This window comes from Hesperophylax consimilis, chromosome 4 (genome assembly GCF_061612785.1).
Source record: "Hesperophylax consimilis isolate HC1 chromosome 4, BYU_Hcon_1.0, whole genome shotgun sequence".
Taxonomy (NCBI): domain Eukaryota; kingdom Metazoa; phylum Arthropoda; class Insecta; order Trichoptera; family Limnephilidae; genus Hesperophylax; species Hesperophylax consimilis.
In genome coordinates this window covers 43,788,295-43,807,944 of record NC_142839.1, presented here as the reverse complement: position 1 = coordinate 43,807,944, position 19,650 = coordinate 43,788,295, and the positions used below count along the sequence as shown (strand labels likewise).

Genomic DNA, 19,650 nt, shown 5'->3' with positions numbered 1-19,650 from the left:
TGAGATTGAAATAGGTCCTTATGCTTAGTGTATTGACTCGACTCGCATGACTAGTTCACAACAGTCTAGCTCCGAATTTACAATTTTATAAAATAAACATTAGTCCCTTATCCACAACTCTATGTATTTTAAAGGAATTTAATAAAAAAATAATTAATTTTAAGGGGATATTTAACTAAAAATTAATTAATCGTAAAAAATTTCGACATTTTTAATGTGAATTTTATAGTGAGGTGACCAAATAACAGAATTATTTTCTAATTGGCTACCAACTTATGAGACAAATGAAAATTTCACGAAAGGAAGTGCATTAATGTTTCTTAGCAAAAATGCTAGTGTTTGTAATGTGATTTATGGGGTGTACAAATTGTAATTATTATTTTTTGGTAAACTAATGTTTAAGACAAGATTTTTTATGCATAGCAGAAAGGGTAACAATTATTTTTATAAGCAATAATTATTAGCCTGAAACACTCATCCTGCTCATCCACATTGAAAAATCTCCTGATAAAAGATACATGACGCCAACGGGACCCGAGTCAACGAGTCCCGTTGGCGTCATGTATCTTTTATCAGGAGATTTTTCAATGTGGATGATTGTTTCAGGCTAATAATTATTGCTTATAAAAATAATTGTACAAATTGTAGTTTTTATCAAATGCTTATTACATCAAATTACACCAGAATGCTTAAAAAGTGTAATTGAGTTATACATATTCTACATTTTTGTTACATATTTTACGCACCTTGGCTTTCAATTTAATACAGCAATCTTTGAAACTAATTTACATGTGCGGGCTAGTCCTTTGTCTATACTGACTGTATGTGTGTTGAGGTTGAGACCATAAAATGTAATTCGTTTACAACTTTACTTTAATGATTAAAAATGTACGAGCATGACCCACACGTCAGGAGCGATCAGTGAAGCCACCAAAGTGCGCCCTAAAAATACCGTCGGCTTTTGACAAGTTTGGCCTTCGCATTGTTGAATGAAAGTAACGCAAGGGAGTTGAAGGGCTTACACCAGTCTTACGGAACTCTGTATTTAGTATTATTTCGTTTTCATTATTGTGACAGCTCTTTCGGCGTTCAAAGACATTATCATTTGTCAATTTTACAACTTCATTTGACACGTCTATTCTAAAACAATACTATTTTATATCCATGCTTACAAAACACAAGAAATAATAACTAACCCGTATATTAGAAACTAGATCTAATAAACTAGGATCAAAAACATATCCAACAAGCAACTACAAATAGAACATTTGGACAACAAACTTCCTATACATTGGTAATAAACGCTACAATAAAATCCACTCTCATTCAAAACTCAAAACAATGTTATAACATTTAAATCTCAAAATAAATTGCAGGATACAAAACATAAGGAGATATGAAATAGAAAATATACTGCCACTAAATACAGTCTGAAACTGAAACCGCTCAAATGAACTAAAGAACACCTTGTAACATTTATTTATTTCAGTAAAAAACACTGCATAATATATTTATAAATACTTCATATTTTCCGCACTACTAGATTTTAAGTAAATGAAATTCTCAACACAGAAGATCCTGGTGGGGTCATCATTATCTCTATTTGTTACATAAAATTGGAAGATGATAAAAATAATTCAATTTGTGTACTAATCACGTATTTAATAATAATGTGTTGCAGATAAACATGGATTGGATAAACGTGAGTCCGCAGATCCACAGCACGTTTGGATCGCTGGGCTATGTTGAAGGAGATACCTACTTCATTAATGACAACTGCTTAAGTAAGTGAAATTAACAATTTTTGATTATTACCAGTTACATGAACCATAAAATTCTCTTTTGACCCTTTTCGCATTAATTCTTTCTTCATCGGGACTGAATTAATACTGTAGTCATCTCTAGGTATAACTTTCGCCTTGAAAAAAAAGCCGGTTTTCAACAAAGTACTTAGGTGCATTATTTTTGGGTTATTATGTCGCATTGTGCTACTTCCATCTTTGGCCAACGTTTCGGACAAAGTTACAGTGTCCGTGATGTTGATGATGGACACTGTAACGCTGTCCGAAATGTTGGCTAAAGAAGGAGGTAGCGCAACAATAGCCCAAAAATATCACTATAATTCTTTTGGCAGTGAAATTACAAATCATATCCGATGGTACTTAGGTATTTGTTTATTTTTTAATCTAATTATTCGTATGTAACGCCACGATATAAACGCTTTCTACTAACATAAATATTCATAACCATGTTTTTATTTTTAGTAATCCTTAAAGAGATTCTCACTAAGCTAACGGGTGAAGACAGGATTCTCAGAACATTTCGTCGCGCTGTTGGCTTTGGCCAAAATGTTAAGAAAGATCTCGTCCCAATCCTTATCCACGTAAAGGACAACCCCAAAGTGATAGAGGTCACCATCAAGATCCTGGTAAACCTAACCATCCCCGTGGAATGCCTGCTGTCCATAGAGGACCTGTCCAGGAACAATGTGGGACGCCACACAATCTACGAGCTCAATAACCTGCTGCTGTCCAGCAAGGAGGCCTTCACGGACACTCGGGTGACGAAGGCGGTGTTGAAGTACATCCAGCAGATCGGCGTGAAGGAGTACAAGATGCACGTCGAACAGGTGGAGAGTGTTAACAATGGTCTACTGCTGTTGAGGAACATTCTTCATGTCCCAGTATATCACAATGGAGTTGGAAATCCTTCCACTCACGGATCGTCGCAGAATCGTATCCTGTGGAACCTCTTCACCCAAAGTATTGATAAGATCCTCCTAAACCTCATTACAAGCACACATGGGGTTAGTCTACACAAACCTTTCTTTTTTTTACAAAACAATGTTTTAATTAAATTTTATTAGGATTAAACTTGTAAGCGTGAAGCTTGTAAACCTCATGGTAATATTAAATCATTGAATAAGATAATATTAACAAATCTCAATTCATACAACCATTTTCTTTTTTGTATCTGTTTCGCATTTCGCTGAAATAGAAAATGAACCAAATCACTAAGCGTGTTTATTTAACTGTAACACTGTCTGTTTTATTGACGAGTGTATGATTTATTCCCAGGCAAATTGGAGTGTCACAATGGTTCAGCTGATTGCTTTGATTTACAAAGATCAACATGTAGGAACTCTCCAAAAGCTGCTCAACATTTGGTTCGAGTCATCCCTCACAGACAGCTCAGACAACGAGAGTAACACATCGCCTCCGGAGCAAGGTACGAGAACTTTTGCCCATTTTCGTCAAAGATTATAGTTTTTTATACATTTTGTCATGTCCCACGATTTTGGTTGTTTTTTCATGTATTATGTATCACTTTATGGAAAGTTATATATTTTTAACATGAAAATTTACTTTATTTAGTCAGTTGAATACAACTGTCGGACCTGCTTGTATTGTTAATTAATTATTTTGACCAAAGGGTAGCCTTGTCTCTAAATTTAATTAAACAAAGTCTGATTTTGAAATGAATTTTTAGGTGTGTTAGATTAAATTTGTGTCTTAAACAGCTTTCATCGCATGTTTTCGTAAAACATACATTTTACCTTAATTTGAACCAACTTTGAAATAATCACGTTTAACATTTTTGATATGAAATCCGTTATTTCCATTCCAAAACCACATTGGTGGAAACTTGTCAGAAAGTGGAACGTATAAAGGTACGGAATGGAATACATGTAAAAAAATTGTAAAATCTCCCTCCGACGTAAATTATAACACCGTCCTTCCATTCTCTACTTCCTTCAGCCTCACACATGCCCCAATTGGGGGTGCCACAGTCTCACTGGCCACTGGCCACTGGCTACTGGCTACTACTGGCTACAGACGGTTGGGGGTAGTTGAGACTCTGGTGCGGTACTCACACAAAACATTTCATTAATCGTCCATACCCAAAATATTGTGTATTTTAATTCATCGTTGGTTCTTGGAGATTTAGATACGAAAAACGATATCTACGGTTGCCCCGATTTATCGTCCTGTTTGTATACAATAGATATATACAATTATATACAATTTTATAGACAATAATTTTTGTAATTTTTCAGGAAGTGACGATTCTTCTACTATGATATCCTCTGATCCTACTTCTGAATCCTCCGATAGTGGAGCAAATAGAGAAAGCAAAAGGGCGGAAAACAGGACCACTGGAGGCACCAAAGATAGCCACTTTCATCAAATGGAGGACTACCAAAACTCACACATCAATAATAAGAAGCACACTCCTGGTGGTTCTACGTTTGCCATGAAGCACCAAGTGCACAGTCAGCACAGTCAGCATAGCTCGCACAGTTCGCACAGTTCCCACAGTTCCCACAGCTCACATAGTTCACACAGCCCGCAGAACAAGTCTCCGGAATCTGACGGACTCAAAGCATCAACAGACAATAAGGCATGCATATTTCATTTATGCACATTTAATCAATCAAAAGTTTGTAATATTCAACAAATTGGTACTTACCACTTATTTTTAGACATAACCGAAATCATTTGGTTCTATACACTCGGCTGTTCTTTTGACCACTTTTGTCCATTTTAAATTATGCGTTCACCTGTAATCCCCACAGAGACCTCTAATATTTTGAATTTATTTCTGTCACTTCAATAATATCTCCAAAGTAATTGCGGTTCTTATAATTGCTGTATCAGAATCCACCCAGCAGCCTTTCAACCCCCACCTCCGGCCCCATTTCGCCCTCCGCCCCTGGGCCGTTCGTTCCCCCTGGGCCGCTCAACCCCGCCGGCTGCAAGAGGGGCCCCACCACCCCCCTGTCGCACCTGGTAAATATTCTTTCAATCTTAGGAAAATAAGACTGTCCAACGCAAGTAAATGAAAAACTTTTTGCTGTCGGGCTAACATTGCGTTCTTTATAAATTTAAATGGAATACAATGTATTGGAAATTAGCTCGGGGTACTCCAAGGAAATTAGTAAATTTGATGGATTATTTTCATATGATACACTGTGAATTTCCGTGCACGACTCGATATCATAAAGAAATTAGAAATTTAAATCAAATTTTAATTAAAAATAATCGATAAGAGATAAAATTTTTTAAATTATAATAATGTTTTCTCAATTTTAGATACAAACAACTGGTGCAAAGCGAGATTGTATGTCGGCTATCTCAGAATTTTCAGACTACGGTTACGTCACACAAATGGAGAACCAGGAGTCTATCTCCACTTCAAGCAACGAGGATGATGCCCCGCAACAGAAGCCAGTGCACCAGAAGCCAGCCTGTAGCAAGCAGAGGCACTCCGCCAAACCACGTCCCCCTGTCTCAGTCTCAGAGAAGAAAGACAAGAGGAGAAAAAAGCTTGTCAAAAGGGGAAAAACCAACATGTGAGAAAATCTCTTGAACGCTCCTTATCTTCAAATGTGTTTAGTTTCGTGTATTTTTTTTTAATTTTTTTTTTTATTTGGTACAATATTTTTTTACATTTCAAAGTTTTCCAGTAATGTTGGCCTCACTGGGTGGCTTGCCCGTGCTGAGGCCTTCATTTTATAATATGAAAATATAATCTAAATACAATCTACAGTATAAGATAAAATAATACATTTAATATGTAATCTTGTGTGTTTGTGACATACGTTGTTTTATTTTATTTTAGAATAAACATGAAAGGTCTTGTCCACCATACAGCGACAGATGAAGACATTACCAATATACTGAAAGAATTCACAGTAGATTTCCTGCTGAAGGGTTATGGCTCCCTCGTGCATTCCTTATACACCCAACTGCTGTATGACCTCCACCTCCAGATCGACACGTCTCACTTCTTCTGGCTCGTGACTTACTTCCTTAAGTTTGCCGCTCAGCTGGAATTGGACTATGAGCATGTCCACCTTATTCTTTCGTTTGAAATAGTTTCCTACTTGACATACGAAGGTGTACACTTGTGTGAGCAGATTCAGCTGCTGTCTCGAACTCAAAGCACCGAACTAAAGCCCAGTTTGAGGAGAATGCACTTGGTTGGTACAATTTTCACTGTTTCGTTGAGTAGTTGAATCTTGTCATCATATGTTCAAGATTTCTAATCATTACAATTATTTCTAATTCCAGGTGGTAACCTCCATAAGAGAGTTCATTCAGACGGTAGACGCTTATGGAAAGATAGCCCATCTCAGTGAAAGTGACAGAGCTCAAATGAAAAAACTGCAAGCTAGAATTTGTTCAACAGGAGAACTCAGATGCCTTCTAGTGTTGTTAATCAGGCACTTTCAACCAGAAATTCACAGCAAACAATACTTGCAGGTACAAAACTACTTAAGGGTATTTATCTTATTTTAATCAACATTAAACAAGAATTAAATACTCCTTCCTTTAGGCAATATGCGAATGATTTAAAATATCTCCAAAGACGTCGCGTCGTACGAATCTTGGAACCATTCGTTTCTAAATGTATGTTGTTTTTGTTTCAGGATTTAATAGTGACAAACCACATATTGTTACTTTTCTTAGATAATGGAACGAAACAACCAGAAATAGGTCCATCCAATATGCTGGAGCACATTAGACAGTAAGTATCTCAGTATTGTCTTTTTCATTGTTGATACAGATTGTTAACAACACCATTGTTACATTTATCATTCATGATATTTATTTATTTATTTATGCTGGGTTTTTACAGACGATCTCACTTACATGAGAACAATCCAATTATAAAAACTCACTTAATACACAAATAGGTACAACAATTACAAAAATCTACTCATGTACAGGATGTTAAGGGACGTATTTGACTTACTTTAACCAGTGATTCCTGAAATTATTTGCAGTAAAAAATGTAAGTGACATTTTCGCCTACGGTGACATTTTTGATGTTTTTTTTAAATTTTTTTTTGCAACTATTTTTTTATTAATTCTTCCACATGTTGACACTGGTAACTTAAGCAAGTAACCGCCTAATTCCTAATGATTTTCTATGTTTATGTAAATAAATAAAAAACATCAAAAAAGTTACCGGGGACCAAAATTTAATTTATATTTTTTAATTCAAATAATGTCAGGAATCACTGGTTAAAGTAAGTCAAGTACGTCCCTTACCACCCTTTATATAAATATAAAAAAATAAAAACATTAAAATTATATGAAAGCTGATTCGAAATAGCATAACAATAGTAAGAGACACAAGATACACAAATAGAGACGCAAGTACTCCACAATAAAATCAACATATTTTTTAGCAAGAGCATAACATTTTCTCTGAATCCGTATAAATTACCGACGAAAATATCTACTTCAGCATGAGATAGCAAAGCAATGTTTCCATACTAATGTGGTTTATTGAACAGATTTGCCACCGTGGAGGTGATGCACCAGTACGGACTGCTGCTGGCGGAGTTTCGCAGCAACGGGGAGTTCGTCAACGACTGCATCTTCACCATGATGCACCACGTGGGCGGGGACCTCAACACCATCACGTCCCTCTTCCAGCCCAACATCCTCAAGATCTTCTCTCTCATCTGGGAAACTGACTTCGAGATCTGTGATGTAGGTCTCCCATTCATATCTTTCACTGTTAATATTGCAAGGTATACCTCTTATTACTTCGTTATAACCTCTCCATTTCTCATAAACGACGAATGCCAAAGAAATAGAGGTATCTGAAATAATGCTTTTACTAAAATTATGTTTTCTTTTTCCAGGACTGGTCAGATTTGGTGGATTATGTAATCAACCAGTTCATTAAAGCTCCCCGACCTGTTGTACCCGTTCCCCTCATTAAAACGCAGAATCTCCGCCTTGTTGATTGTGACCACGATGTTATCCCTAGCCACCTCAGGTATGTTACCATCTATCAACAAGCCAGATCACACTAAAAACATTAAAGTAGCCGCTCACCTCTCCATGATTTCATTCTCGTTCTTTGTTAAACATTTTTCTAATTTATTTTTATTTATGTTCCGTTACTTACATCATAAAATGAAATATGAAAATCTGTAATACTGGTTAATTTAGAATTTTTTTCTTGTTTTTCATAAAGCTGGACACAGGAAGAGCAAGACAAATTAAAATGGTATTACATGCAGAGCACAAAGAACAGTGATATAATTGCACGAGTAGCCGCTCTTTTCAAAGACGATGGAGTGGAGAAATCCGATGAATCAATTTTAGACCAGTTATACGAACAGGAAGTTATCTCCAGAGACGAGTATTTGAAACTTCAGAATAACGGCCAAGGAACGGAAATGCGAACAAGCCTTTTTTCCTGTGCCGCATCGATAGTTGCTCCCTCTGACAAGGACGATGTTGAGAAGCTGAAGGAAGATCTCATCAGACAGAATATGAAAAAAGCCCTGATTTGGCTACAGAATGAACTTCTCGAAGTTTGTTACGCTAAGCACTGCATGAGCGGTAAAACGAAAGAGGAAAACGTTCGAATTCACGATCATATCAAGGATTTAATTGAACCTATTGCTTTCCACAGTATTCGTAAGTAATGATTTCATTTAAATATTCAGTTAGGTACTTAATTTGCCGATATATGTACCTCCAAGCGCGCGAAAAAATACCCTGACATAAGTTAATTACATATACACTTTTATTGGTGACTGTAAATAGAAAACAGTTGATAACCGTGAGAAAGCAGCAGAGATTTCGAGCAATACTCGTATAAAGCGGCCGCTACACTACTCGCTTCGACGCTTCGACGAAGTCCTCGACGAAGTTCGAAGTGCGTGCCCACACACTCGTGTACTTCGCGAGTAACTCAGTCCAACCAGTCAGTGATTGGTTTATTTATGCCGTGACGCTTCGAGTCCTTTGACTCGGGCGCATTTACCGACAACAATCGGAAGTCTTGCGAAGCGAAGCGAAGATGCCCGAAGCGAAGCGAAGTTCGTGCCCACACTATCGTATTCGGTCAACTTCGATCAACTTCGCGAGTAGTGTAGCTGGGCTACAACGTTCCCAAATATATTATATTATTTTTATATAGTTTGGAAAAGCAACAGTTCGGGGATGAGGTTGTGGGGGGAAGAAGGGGATGGAGTGAGTAGAGTAATATATGTATTGTGTGAATATTATTTATTGGTTTAGGTTTGAAGTTGAATCGAATTCACTGTATGAAGTGTTCAAAAATTATGACACGCGGTGGATGTATGAGTTTTGTTTTGAGTTAGTTTTGCATTGAAGTTTTATCTGGTTTGTCTGATTAGTACTCTTGGTTGAATTCGTTGAAGTATTTCAGGGCAATCTATCACAGTGGTGTTTTTATAAAAATGGTAAAATTACTACGGCTTTCCAGTGAAGAAATCCCGAAAAATGCGGCTGACTCCTCATGACTTAGATGGGTACGATGAGGGCCATCTTAACCCTTGAAGGGCCCCTGGGCACACTGAATTTTGGTCCCCCATTAATTTTCATATAAAACATTAGGGAAAACAACAACAAAAAATGTTCCGGGCCCCCCTCAGGTCAGGGGTCCCTTGGCTCGTGCCTTTAGGGTAAAGACAGAACTGGGGACGAAAGCCAATAATGATATATAATATGGATTTTAATATACAATGCGAATTTCAATATACAGTTAACAATATGGATTTCAACTACAAACCAAAACTTCGGAAATTTTAAACCTGATTCGAATATTTCAGTGGTGAACCAATCTATCCCAATCGTCCCTTGGAACAACGAGCAGTCCACGGCCATCCACAACCAGACTTTCCTGCACCTTCTTCACCGCCTCGGGTTCCATCTGCCCGAAGACTCGGGGAAGCTGTTTGTCCGCATCCCCAACTTCTGGACCACCGACGTTCTGTTGCACATCGCGGAGCGGCTTGGGCCAATCGACCCAGGTAAAACTCATTCTAAAACAAATGAACAGTAAAAACCCCACCAAACTACACGGACTTTGGGCAAAGACACCAAAAATACCCTCCAACTAAAGAGTTTCGGCAATAATATTGCTTTATCAAAGAAAGCAAACACTTTGTGGCTTGACATTATACAAATTATTTTTTTTATTTGCTTTAAATAACTTTATTGAGTTATATAGGTCGACCGGTTTCGTTTCCACTAAGCCTTCTTCAGGACAACGGAAAGACAAACTAAATTAAAATATAGAGGAAAGTTATAAAGCAAAGAAAATAAACTAGAATCAATATTCAATTCAAATTTAATTAATTCATTTCCAATTCATAAAAATAAAATTAATAAGTTTAATTTTGTACCCTGACGATGCTCGAGTGAAGCGAAACCGGTCGGTCTTAAAATTAATAAAAATTCGTGGTTTTAAACAAAAAATATTGTTTTATTTCATTTGACATTATTATAACTATAGATTTTATTTTATTTGCAGGACAGACAAACTGAAATGAATGTTTTTGATGAAGTTCGTGACACATTAATTATTTATTTTGTATTATTGTTTTCAGCGAGTTTGAAGTTTCATATGGAGGATGTGCGCAACGGAGGACCGTGCGAGAGTAAAAACTTAATGGAGCATTCCGTCGACTTGTCGAGCGAGGATTTTAGCGATGATATTCCTAAATTTTCTATACTAGACTCCACATTTGGACCCGACAGTTCCTTCCGGATTCGTCGAACAAAGCAGATACATTCTCTCGTACAGTTCACTCCACTGTTAGTAATTTTACTTTTATTAAACCAACACTTATATTTAACTGAAGTAGGTTGAGAAATGTCGATCCGACCCTGCGTCAACCGTATCAAATGATCGCCGCAGCTGCAGTGAATCATGTTCAACTTTCTAGTGGCTCTCAGTAGACCTCTCGGCTCTCAGAGTCAATGTGAAATGATATCAATTCTCTCCGTGGACCTGAAATATACAACCTTTAATCCAACTTACCTTTAGCGCAACAAGTATACTTTATAATAATTGTTCCCTTCCACTTTCAGACCTTCTCCCAGTTTGCCAATGAACGACCTCAAGACAGATTCAAACGGCGGACATCCCACTTGGTTAAATTTAATCATGAAAACCAAACCTTCATGCCGTGAACAAGAAAAGTAATTATGCCTTTTATTTTACTTGTACAAAATATGTGTTTAAATATCAGTGAATAATAATAGGTAATCATTAGATATTCTTATATATCCAAAAGACTTTCGCGAATATAAAAAAACGTTTTAGTGTTTTCTTCTTATAATGAAATATCCCAACTATGTATCTATCCTATGATTGAGAAAATATGTAGTAAGCTTTTGACTCTGTTTTTTATAGAAAGTCAACACAAAAACGTCCCAACACAAGTTCATCAGGTCTGTTAGCTCCAAATAGCTCGTGTTGTGAGGAAGGACAATTCGTCAAACGAAGGAGGATTCATAAATCCCCGCGAAACAATCCCTTTAAAGTGTAATCATCATTTATTTATTTTCCTACCGCGATCTAAATGATGTTCAACGTATTTATTTAACTATACATTATATTTTCTATTTAGTCGTAATTCGAAAATTAATATTTAAGCGCGAAATTTCGAACGTAGTTAGTAGCACGATAATGTTTCTTCTAAAATTAATAATAATTCCTTCAGTTAGAGGCACCTATAGACCTGTAGATCGAAAGTAGGTATGTGATAATTACCTACTTATGTAGGTGACATTCTTCCATATGTTATAAAGTATTATGGCTCTTTTACCCGTTAAATAATAATCATACCAACGTGTTGTGATATATGTATAATAATGTCGAATGATTAAAGTTACCTATATTAGGCGCGAGTCACAGACAGCGTACAGAAGGTATCAGCACTTAACCAGCGATTCCTCAGCATACAGATACAGGGTGTTCGGGGATAAAGTGAGCTCATTCTACATGATGGTAGTTTTGATGTTAGATTGTTTTATTTTTACAAAAAAAAAAATTTTTTTCGTAGAAGAATACTATTTTTTTCCGTACAAACAATTCTACTTTAAAAAAATTTAAAACTGATATCTAAAGAGGTTATTTTTCTTTTTTGCTTGTACTATCAGGTGGAATCACCTCTCAAAGTTTAGGGACTTAACGCTCGGACACCTTGTATTAGGAGTAAAGAATGTAGGTACTGAATGCCACTTTGCTGACCGATGATATATTTTTCCAAATAAAAACCAAAAACATTTTTGTCATCACACGTTACCACTGATCATACTGCCACACCTCGCAACAGATCGCTCTCGATCTGTCTCGTCCGCACGGTGCTGCTGGAATAAGACGGTTTGCGTATCAAGTGACCCGTTAGGGTGTACCCGGTGGTGATGGATTTTTTTCTTAATTCTGCTAGGAATCACTGGTTAAATAAATTGCTGATATATCCTGTATTATGAACCTTATTCAGTGTTCATAGGGTCTCCGTAATAACAAAACACAATGATAATTAAAAACACCTTTAAAACCGAGCAGAGTTGACGAGGTGAACGAAGTATCGAGGAGTTCTTGGATCAGTGATGCCCAAAATAAGAACTTTATAATAAACCAAGTCCTAAAATTAATGAAGAACCATATTGTTTCAGAGATACATCGTCAATAGAATCAAACCTAACAAGGATGTATGTAAGTGACGAAGATTTGCCTACTCTAGTTGACAGCTTAAGTGTATTGTAATTTTAATATTCTGGATAGGAATAAAACACTAATTCATAAATCCGTTTATAATTATTGCAACCCATCCTACTAGGATCCCCACAAAATCCCCACTATGGCGCCTACATAAATATTATATGAGAAAGAAAGGGTTTTTACAAATAAAAAATATATTTATAAGAAATTAATATTTTTTAGTAAAACCACACGATCGCCACAACAAAGGCATATGTCTAGTCTGGTGGTTGTAAAATCCAATACACCTATAACCTCTTCAATATTATTTATGTGTTTGTTTATTGTACTCCCATATAGTATAGGAGTGATATGGGAGTAAAATAATCATATATAGATATAGTAGAAAATGTATGCATTATTTATTGATGAAGTATGCTATTATAGCATAGAACAAAGGAGAACACTAGAAATGACTCCCATATATATTTGAATGGAAACCAAAGTCGCCCCGGACTAAAGTACCTTTTGATTCTAGAACAAATGAGATACACCTACACATTTTTTCAATAAATCATCTTACACTGCATCCACAGACGAAGAAGCCTGGAATTACTTAATAACATACCTACAAACGCTCATCACTCAAAACACCACAAAAACATTCAAATCTTTCACGCACCGCAAAATAAGACTAAAAAAATGGATTACTCAAAGCATAATAAATTGCATTAAAAAACGGGATAAACTACACAAACAAGTCACACGCAACCCAAATGATACTTTTCTGAACTCTTTCTATAAAAGGTACAGAAATACTTGTTCTCTAATTATACGAAAAGCCAAAGAATTGTATTACAGAAACAAACTGATTACTGCTAACTTTGACCCGAAAAGCGTTTGGTCTATTCTGAGGGAAAGTACAAATACACAAAAAAACAAAGATGATGAAATAAAAAAAATACTTATCAACGACGAAGAAGTCGACTTCCACAAAAATCCTACACTTATCCTTAATTACATAAACAGACATTACACAAATATCGGAGCAAGCCTAGCCGAAAATATAAAACAAAAGTCGTCTAGTAACGATAATCAAGAACCTCAAAAAATTCCGACTCAGTGCAAACACAAAAATAGTGTCAGTCTTTTCAAATTACATAGAGTAACTCTGGAAGACACCAAAAAATTAATGCATTCCCTAAAGAATAACACAACATCAGGTCCTGACGGAATAGACTCTAAAACAATAATAACACTAAGCGAACAACTACTTACTCCACTAACATACGTTATTAATCTTAGCCTGAAAGAAGGAATTTTTCCGAGCATCCTAAAAAAGGGTCTGGTTATTCTTATTCATAAATCAGGACCTAAAAATAGTGTAAACAACTTCAGACCCATTACACTATTAAACACGTTGTCAAAAATTCTTGAAAAAGCAATAAAAGAACAGCTGCAACATTATCTGGAAAACATGCAAATACTCTCAGTTAACCAACACGGCTTTAGAAAAAATAGGAATACAGAAAACGCAATTGCCACTGTAACCGAGTTTATTACACATAATTTAGATGCCAAAAAAAAAGTAATTTCAATCTATTTGGACTTATCTAAAGCCTTCGATACAATTTCGCACAAACAACTTTTCAAGAAGCTAAAAAACATTGGCATTAATGGAGTAGAATTGGAATTAATGAAAAGTTTCATGTCTGACAGAACACAACAAGTCAAAATTGACAACAAGACAAGTGAACCACTTTTAATCACGTACGGAGTCCCACAGGGGAGTGTACTTGGCCCACTAATATTCCTCATATACATTAACGAATTATGTGACATTGAAATTGATGGTAAAATCGTGACCTTCGCTGACGATACAGTTCTTCTGTGTCAAGCAGCCACATGGAAAGATTTATTCACAACAGCTGAAAAAAGTTTGTCAATTGTCATAAAATGGCTAAACAGAAATACTCTTACCGTTAACACAGTCAAAACAAAATACATCACACATAGTATAACACAAAGAGGTCAACCTCCTTCTAACTTGAACTTGTTTTTGCATGACTGTAAACAAACATCATCCTATTGCCTATGCGAACACATCGAAAGGGTAAAACAAATAAAATACCTAGGAGTTATTATTGATACACACTTACAATGGACTGAACACATTAATTTTATCAATAATAAACTAAAACGAGTCTTGCACCTAATAAAATCCATCAAAAACATTTTTCCACTAACAATACTCAGATCAATATATTTTGCACTGTGTCAATCCATTGCCACTTATGGAATATTAGCTTGGGGAAGCGCTACAAACATAACAATTGACCCAATTCAAAAAGTTCAGAAGGCAATAATAAAACTCATACTGCAAGTACCATTCTACACAGACTCAAACAAAATTTTCAAAACTCTAGACGTCATGTCAATAAGACAACTTTACGCCAAAACTGCTCTCCTACATCTCATCCATAATAATCTTCATATTACAAATCAACCAAAAGCCATAATAAAAACCAGGTCATCAACAAATAAAACACTGAACATTCCGATAACACACACCACACACGGACAAAGACACTTTCAATACTACGCAACCAAACTTTTTAACAGTATGCCCATTACTTTGAAACAACTAATGACTACAAATACATCTACAAACTTTCTCAAAAAACATATCGTAGCCTGGATAAAAAATCAAGATATTCACTTTATTCAAAAGATTATAATTCCAAACCAAACATAACCAAAATATGATAAATTAAATTAAATATTATACACGTTCTTTAAGAATTATCCAAAAATTACATACACGCACATATATATGTGTGTTTTCATGTTTCAATATGTCTGTGAAAAAAAAAAAAAAAAAAAAAAACTTTCTACCACAACACATAAATACCTGTCACACTTAATCACAAAGACGTAAACACCTCAGCACAGGTTCTCCTAGTGAGGTGTTCACGTAACATACAATATCAACCACACACAGTTTTACCTACATCAACCTATGTTCTTTATTTTTTATACCTATTTTTCTGTACTACAATATAAACCACTGTAAAAAATTGTAAAATGTGTATTCAAGAATAGACATAAATAAATAAATAAATAAACAGACATAGGAATTAATAGACGAGAAGATAATGGCGAGGGGTAAAATCAACTGTTGAAGAACGAAGGGGGTTAAGCTGACTGTGATTCGTCAATAAATCAATCTGACAGTAAATAGGCATCTCGCATTATAATATCACCATTTAGTTCTTAAAAGTAAAATCTGCTTTTGAATGAATAGACATTTTTACATGGGAGCGCAAATTACTCGCCACGTTATGAACTAATTTGCGAAGTCCAAATTCGGCAAAGTAAATTTCTTCTGTTTGCAGAGTCGTAGTTAGTTTCAGAGTATTTAGTTAAGACACTTTTACAAATGTTTCATAATTTACTTACACCAGTAAACAACGATGAGCACACTTGAGAATCGCTACATTGTGATGTGATAGTACCTATATGTTTCTAAAACTGATCCATATAATACGGTGTGAATAAGCTTAAAATAAAGTAAAATAATGCTTACTTATGGAATGTAATACGACAATTGGGTTTATTCTCTTTTTCACATCTATTTTTACAAGTTTTCATATCACAAGTCAACATTTTGCCGTGTTATTTCGTAAAATGAACCGATGATGCCTCGACCATAGTTCGCACAAGAATGATGACGTCACGTTTTCAAATTTCACTTGAGCCATACGCGAGCCCAGCCGGCTCCAATGGAACCGGTATGGGGAGTGGGGATAATACGCTTTTAATCACTTAGGGCAGGTCTACTAATATTCATATGTCTATGACTGCATCTCATCTTGCGTACGGAATAGCAGAACACTGAAACACCACATAACGCATCATAGAACCGACAAATAAAAATAATTGCGCTTCTAGATGCTCTCCAACCAATAAAATGTTATTATCGTCGAAATAAATAACAATTTATTCGGTAAAACTATAGCTCGCTAACAGAAAGAAGGAGAAAGTTATGAAAAAATTAATAGAAAAATTCCGTCGTTTTGTCATTTGGAGCAATCTTATTTTTTACAAACTGGTTTTATTGCAAGTGCATATTATCTGTTCCAACATGAAGTGAAGGTGTGCAGGCCACAAAAGAAACATACAAAAAACAGGAGAAAGGCTTTTCACCTATACTTCTATACCCGTTGCCTAATATTCAGATCAATTAGGTGCACTTTCTGATGTACAGAATAACTTCTTCAGCTCCTGTTACTTCTACATCCGTTTATGTAATAAAAAATGTATTAGATAATGTTAAATAATATTGTGATAGTCACACGTAATATTGAAAGGACGTAGTTATACAATTGGTAAAGAAACAAATTTGCATATAAAGTAAGTGAACGTGTTTTATAATCTTTTTTCGCATTTTTTATTGCATATTAACGTAAAAATATAGTTATAAAAATGCTCAACTCAATACGTACTTTTGTTATGAATGTTTCATATTTTTTAACCAATATGTTATTTTTTCCATTGTTCACCTTCTTAAATTTATATTTCCGCAGGAATGGGGAATGTGGGTATTTTTGATATTTTCAGATGAAAACCCATAGACAGAAATTAAAAACATATTTAAGTCATGTGTTATGTTCATTAACTAGTGCTATGTAGGTTGGTTGGTTTAGGACCAAAATTCTAGTTACTACATAAAAAAATGAACGCGAAACAGTTAACTGGCTATTTAAAATGGTAAACAGAGTGCAACTGACTGTATCGCAGTTTCAGTGTATTCTTCAGTATGCAGATAGAGATGGGCTAAATATAAATTGAGAGGGGAAGTAATCTGAAATAATTTTATGGGAAATCACTTTGGTGATTTTGAGGCCGTTAAAGTTTAATAAAACCCAAAACATTTTTACTATTATTTTATTTAAGACGATATAAAAATACAAAACAAACTTTAACAACAACAGCGACATTCAACAAAATGATAGCAACAACAAACTTGATTATCTTGAACACTTGACATTCATGCATAATGTTGATGGAAATGAAAACGGGCAAAGGTTACCTACTACAAATCCAAATTCTTTCAATATCTGTAGGGGAGGTGCACATTCATAAAGGATGGGGGATGAGGAATGATGAACTTAACTTAATTGTTTATCACAGTGAAGGGGTCGACAAACTTTTAGTGGGCATAGGAAGCCTCCTGCTGTTGGTAGTGCCCTCCCTGCGCCTGGAGTACTTCCTGGTAGCCCTGGAGCGTCTGTTGGCTAGCCGCCAGCTGCTGTTGGCCGTGACCCTCTTGAGGTGCCACCTGCACCACCTGGTAAGACTCCTGGGCGTGGATGTTCCCGGGCTCTGCGTACTGCTGGGCCAGCTGGGACTGCGTGTGTTGAGAGGCCGCGTGCTCGTAGGAGTCCGAGGGACTGTAGCCAGAGTAGCCGCCGGAGTACCCGCCGGCCCCCTGGTCACCCGCGTAGCCTCCTCCGAAGTTGTGTCCCTCGTAGCTCTGACCGCCGCTGGAGTATCCCTGGCCGTGGCCGCTGGACTCCACGGGCACGGGGTAAGGGTGGGGCACCTTGATGATCTGCGGCACGTGCACGGGGTAGGGCTTGTTGACCTGCACTGGGTAGGGCACCCTGTGGGGCACCTTGACGGGGTAGGGCACCGGCACCTTGATGGCCACGGTCTTGGTGATGCGGATGATCTTTGTTGGGATCTGTGGCAGGTCCACATGCTGGCCCAGGTTCTGCAGCTGGGGATGGTAGTCGGGAACAGATATGTGGTTCTGCTGATGGATTCCCGAGGGATGCCCTCTTACGCAACTCAGCGCTGCCACTGACAAAAATGCAAACTATGGAGAAGAAAGAAAAAAAAACATATTAATAAGTACATCATTTTTTTTTAATTTAGATAAATATAGATATTCAAAATGCAGTACAAAACATTGTTTTAATAAAGCTCATGTATACCCATAAAATAGTTGAAAAAAGCAGAGAATAAACAATATTATATAAAAACGGATGGAACCCATACCAGGAACTTCATGTTGTCTTTCTTATAATGTGTCAAAGGACAGCAGTTACGAAACTGATGCCATCTGAGTGGCGCGGTCACCTTATATAGTGACACATTCACCACTATAAAGAGAGTGTTTACTTTCGAGATAGTTGCAGCCTGCCTCTCCAAGTGAGAGACGAGATGGGACGTTATGAATGAAAGCATTCCAGTAGTCGGACATTCCCCAGCCCGGCTATATCGACATCGGCATAACGCATAGTGACACCAACTCCGCTCGCTGGAGCGGAAACTTCCTTCCGAGGAGACCAGAGCACAGAGTCCGCTTGGTCGCATGATGCTGCAACTTCGCCCATGGTCAAAATATTACGTATCTTCAGCTCTAATTACTGTTACGCTCACTGCTAGTTAGTTGCAATAACCGATATTTAACACGTGTCCATTTAAATTGACCGACATGTGGTTGCAATGATTTGATACTATTCAATTTGGTAGACTATCGACAAGCAAACTACTCGCTTAGCTTAGTCGAGAGAGAAGTTTTTAAAATTTTATTTTAATTATTTATTAACCAAGCATACATATAAATAGACATAAATATTTTTTTGAAAAAGAAATGATAGAAGTAGAAAAGAAATGAGAAGGAAGGAGTATAGAAAAGTATAGGCGTGGAGTATGTTGTTCTATTCTGGAAGTTAGTTAGTCTGTAGCTGTAGAAGTTTGTGGTTGAATCTTACATTTATTATATAACTAATTGAAGCCCCCGTCATTACTCGGGCTTTGCACAGAGTTTTTGAAATCAGATGTAGATAGAAATTTTCATCATATTTTGAACCTTAAGTGTGCGAAATTTCATCAGGAAGTATCAACACTCTGCACCAAGATGTGGGAAAAGGGAATAGGGTAGTTTTTATAAATACAGTATAGACAGTGGCCTTGTCTTGTAGTGGAATGTCAGGATTTTATAAATACAGTATAGACAGTGGCCTTGTCTTGTAGTGGAATGTCAGGATTTTATAAATACAGTATAGACAGTGGCCTTGTCTTGTAGTGGAATGTCAGGATTTTATAAATACAGTATAGACAGTGGCCTTGTCTTGTAGTGGAATGTCAGGA

At 36.4% G+C, this 19,650-nt stretch overlaps 1 protein-coding gene across 1 annotated transcript; it reads left to right on the top strand.

Moving 5' to 3' along the window:
* Positions 1–814: 814 nt before the first annotated feature.
* Positions 815–11,332, top strand: tim (timeless). Its single transcript, XM_089631104.1, has 17 exons — positions 815–851; positions 1,682–1,784; positions 2,265–2,806; positions 3,078–3,228; positions 4,058–4,401; positions 4,659–4,790; positions 5,094–5,353; positions 5,623–5,983; positions 6,075–6,266; positions 6,434–6,531; positions 7,307–7,505; positions 7,661–7,797; positions 7,999–8,447; positions 9,608–9,808; positions 10,388–10,595; positions 10,872–10,982; positions 11,197–11,332. Exons 2-17 carry the CDS (start codon positions 1,688–1,690, stop codon positions 11,330–11,332), a joined length of 3,618 nt encoding a protein of 1,205 aa, XP_089487230.1. The 5' UTR covers positions 815–851; positions 1,682–1,687.
* Positions 11,333–19,650: the final 8,318 nt, after the last annotated feature.

Bases quoted from the DNA above. Each gene is read 5' to 3' on its own strand.
- tim (XM_089631104.1), top strand. From the start codon at position 1,688: ATGGATTGGATAAACGTGAGTCCGCAGATCCACAGCACGTTTGGATCG. The intron at 9,809-10,387 runs GTAAAACTCATT...TATTGTTTTCAG, and splicing joins GCTTGGGCCAATCGACCCAG to CGAGTTTGAAGTTTCATATG. The intron at 10,596-10,871 runs GTTAGTAATTTT...TTCCACTTTCAG, and splicing joins CTCGTACAGTTCACTCCACT to ACCTTCTCCCAGTTTGCCAA.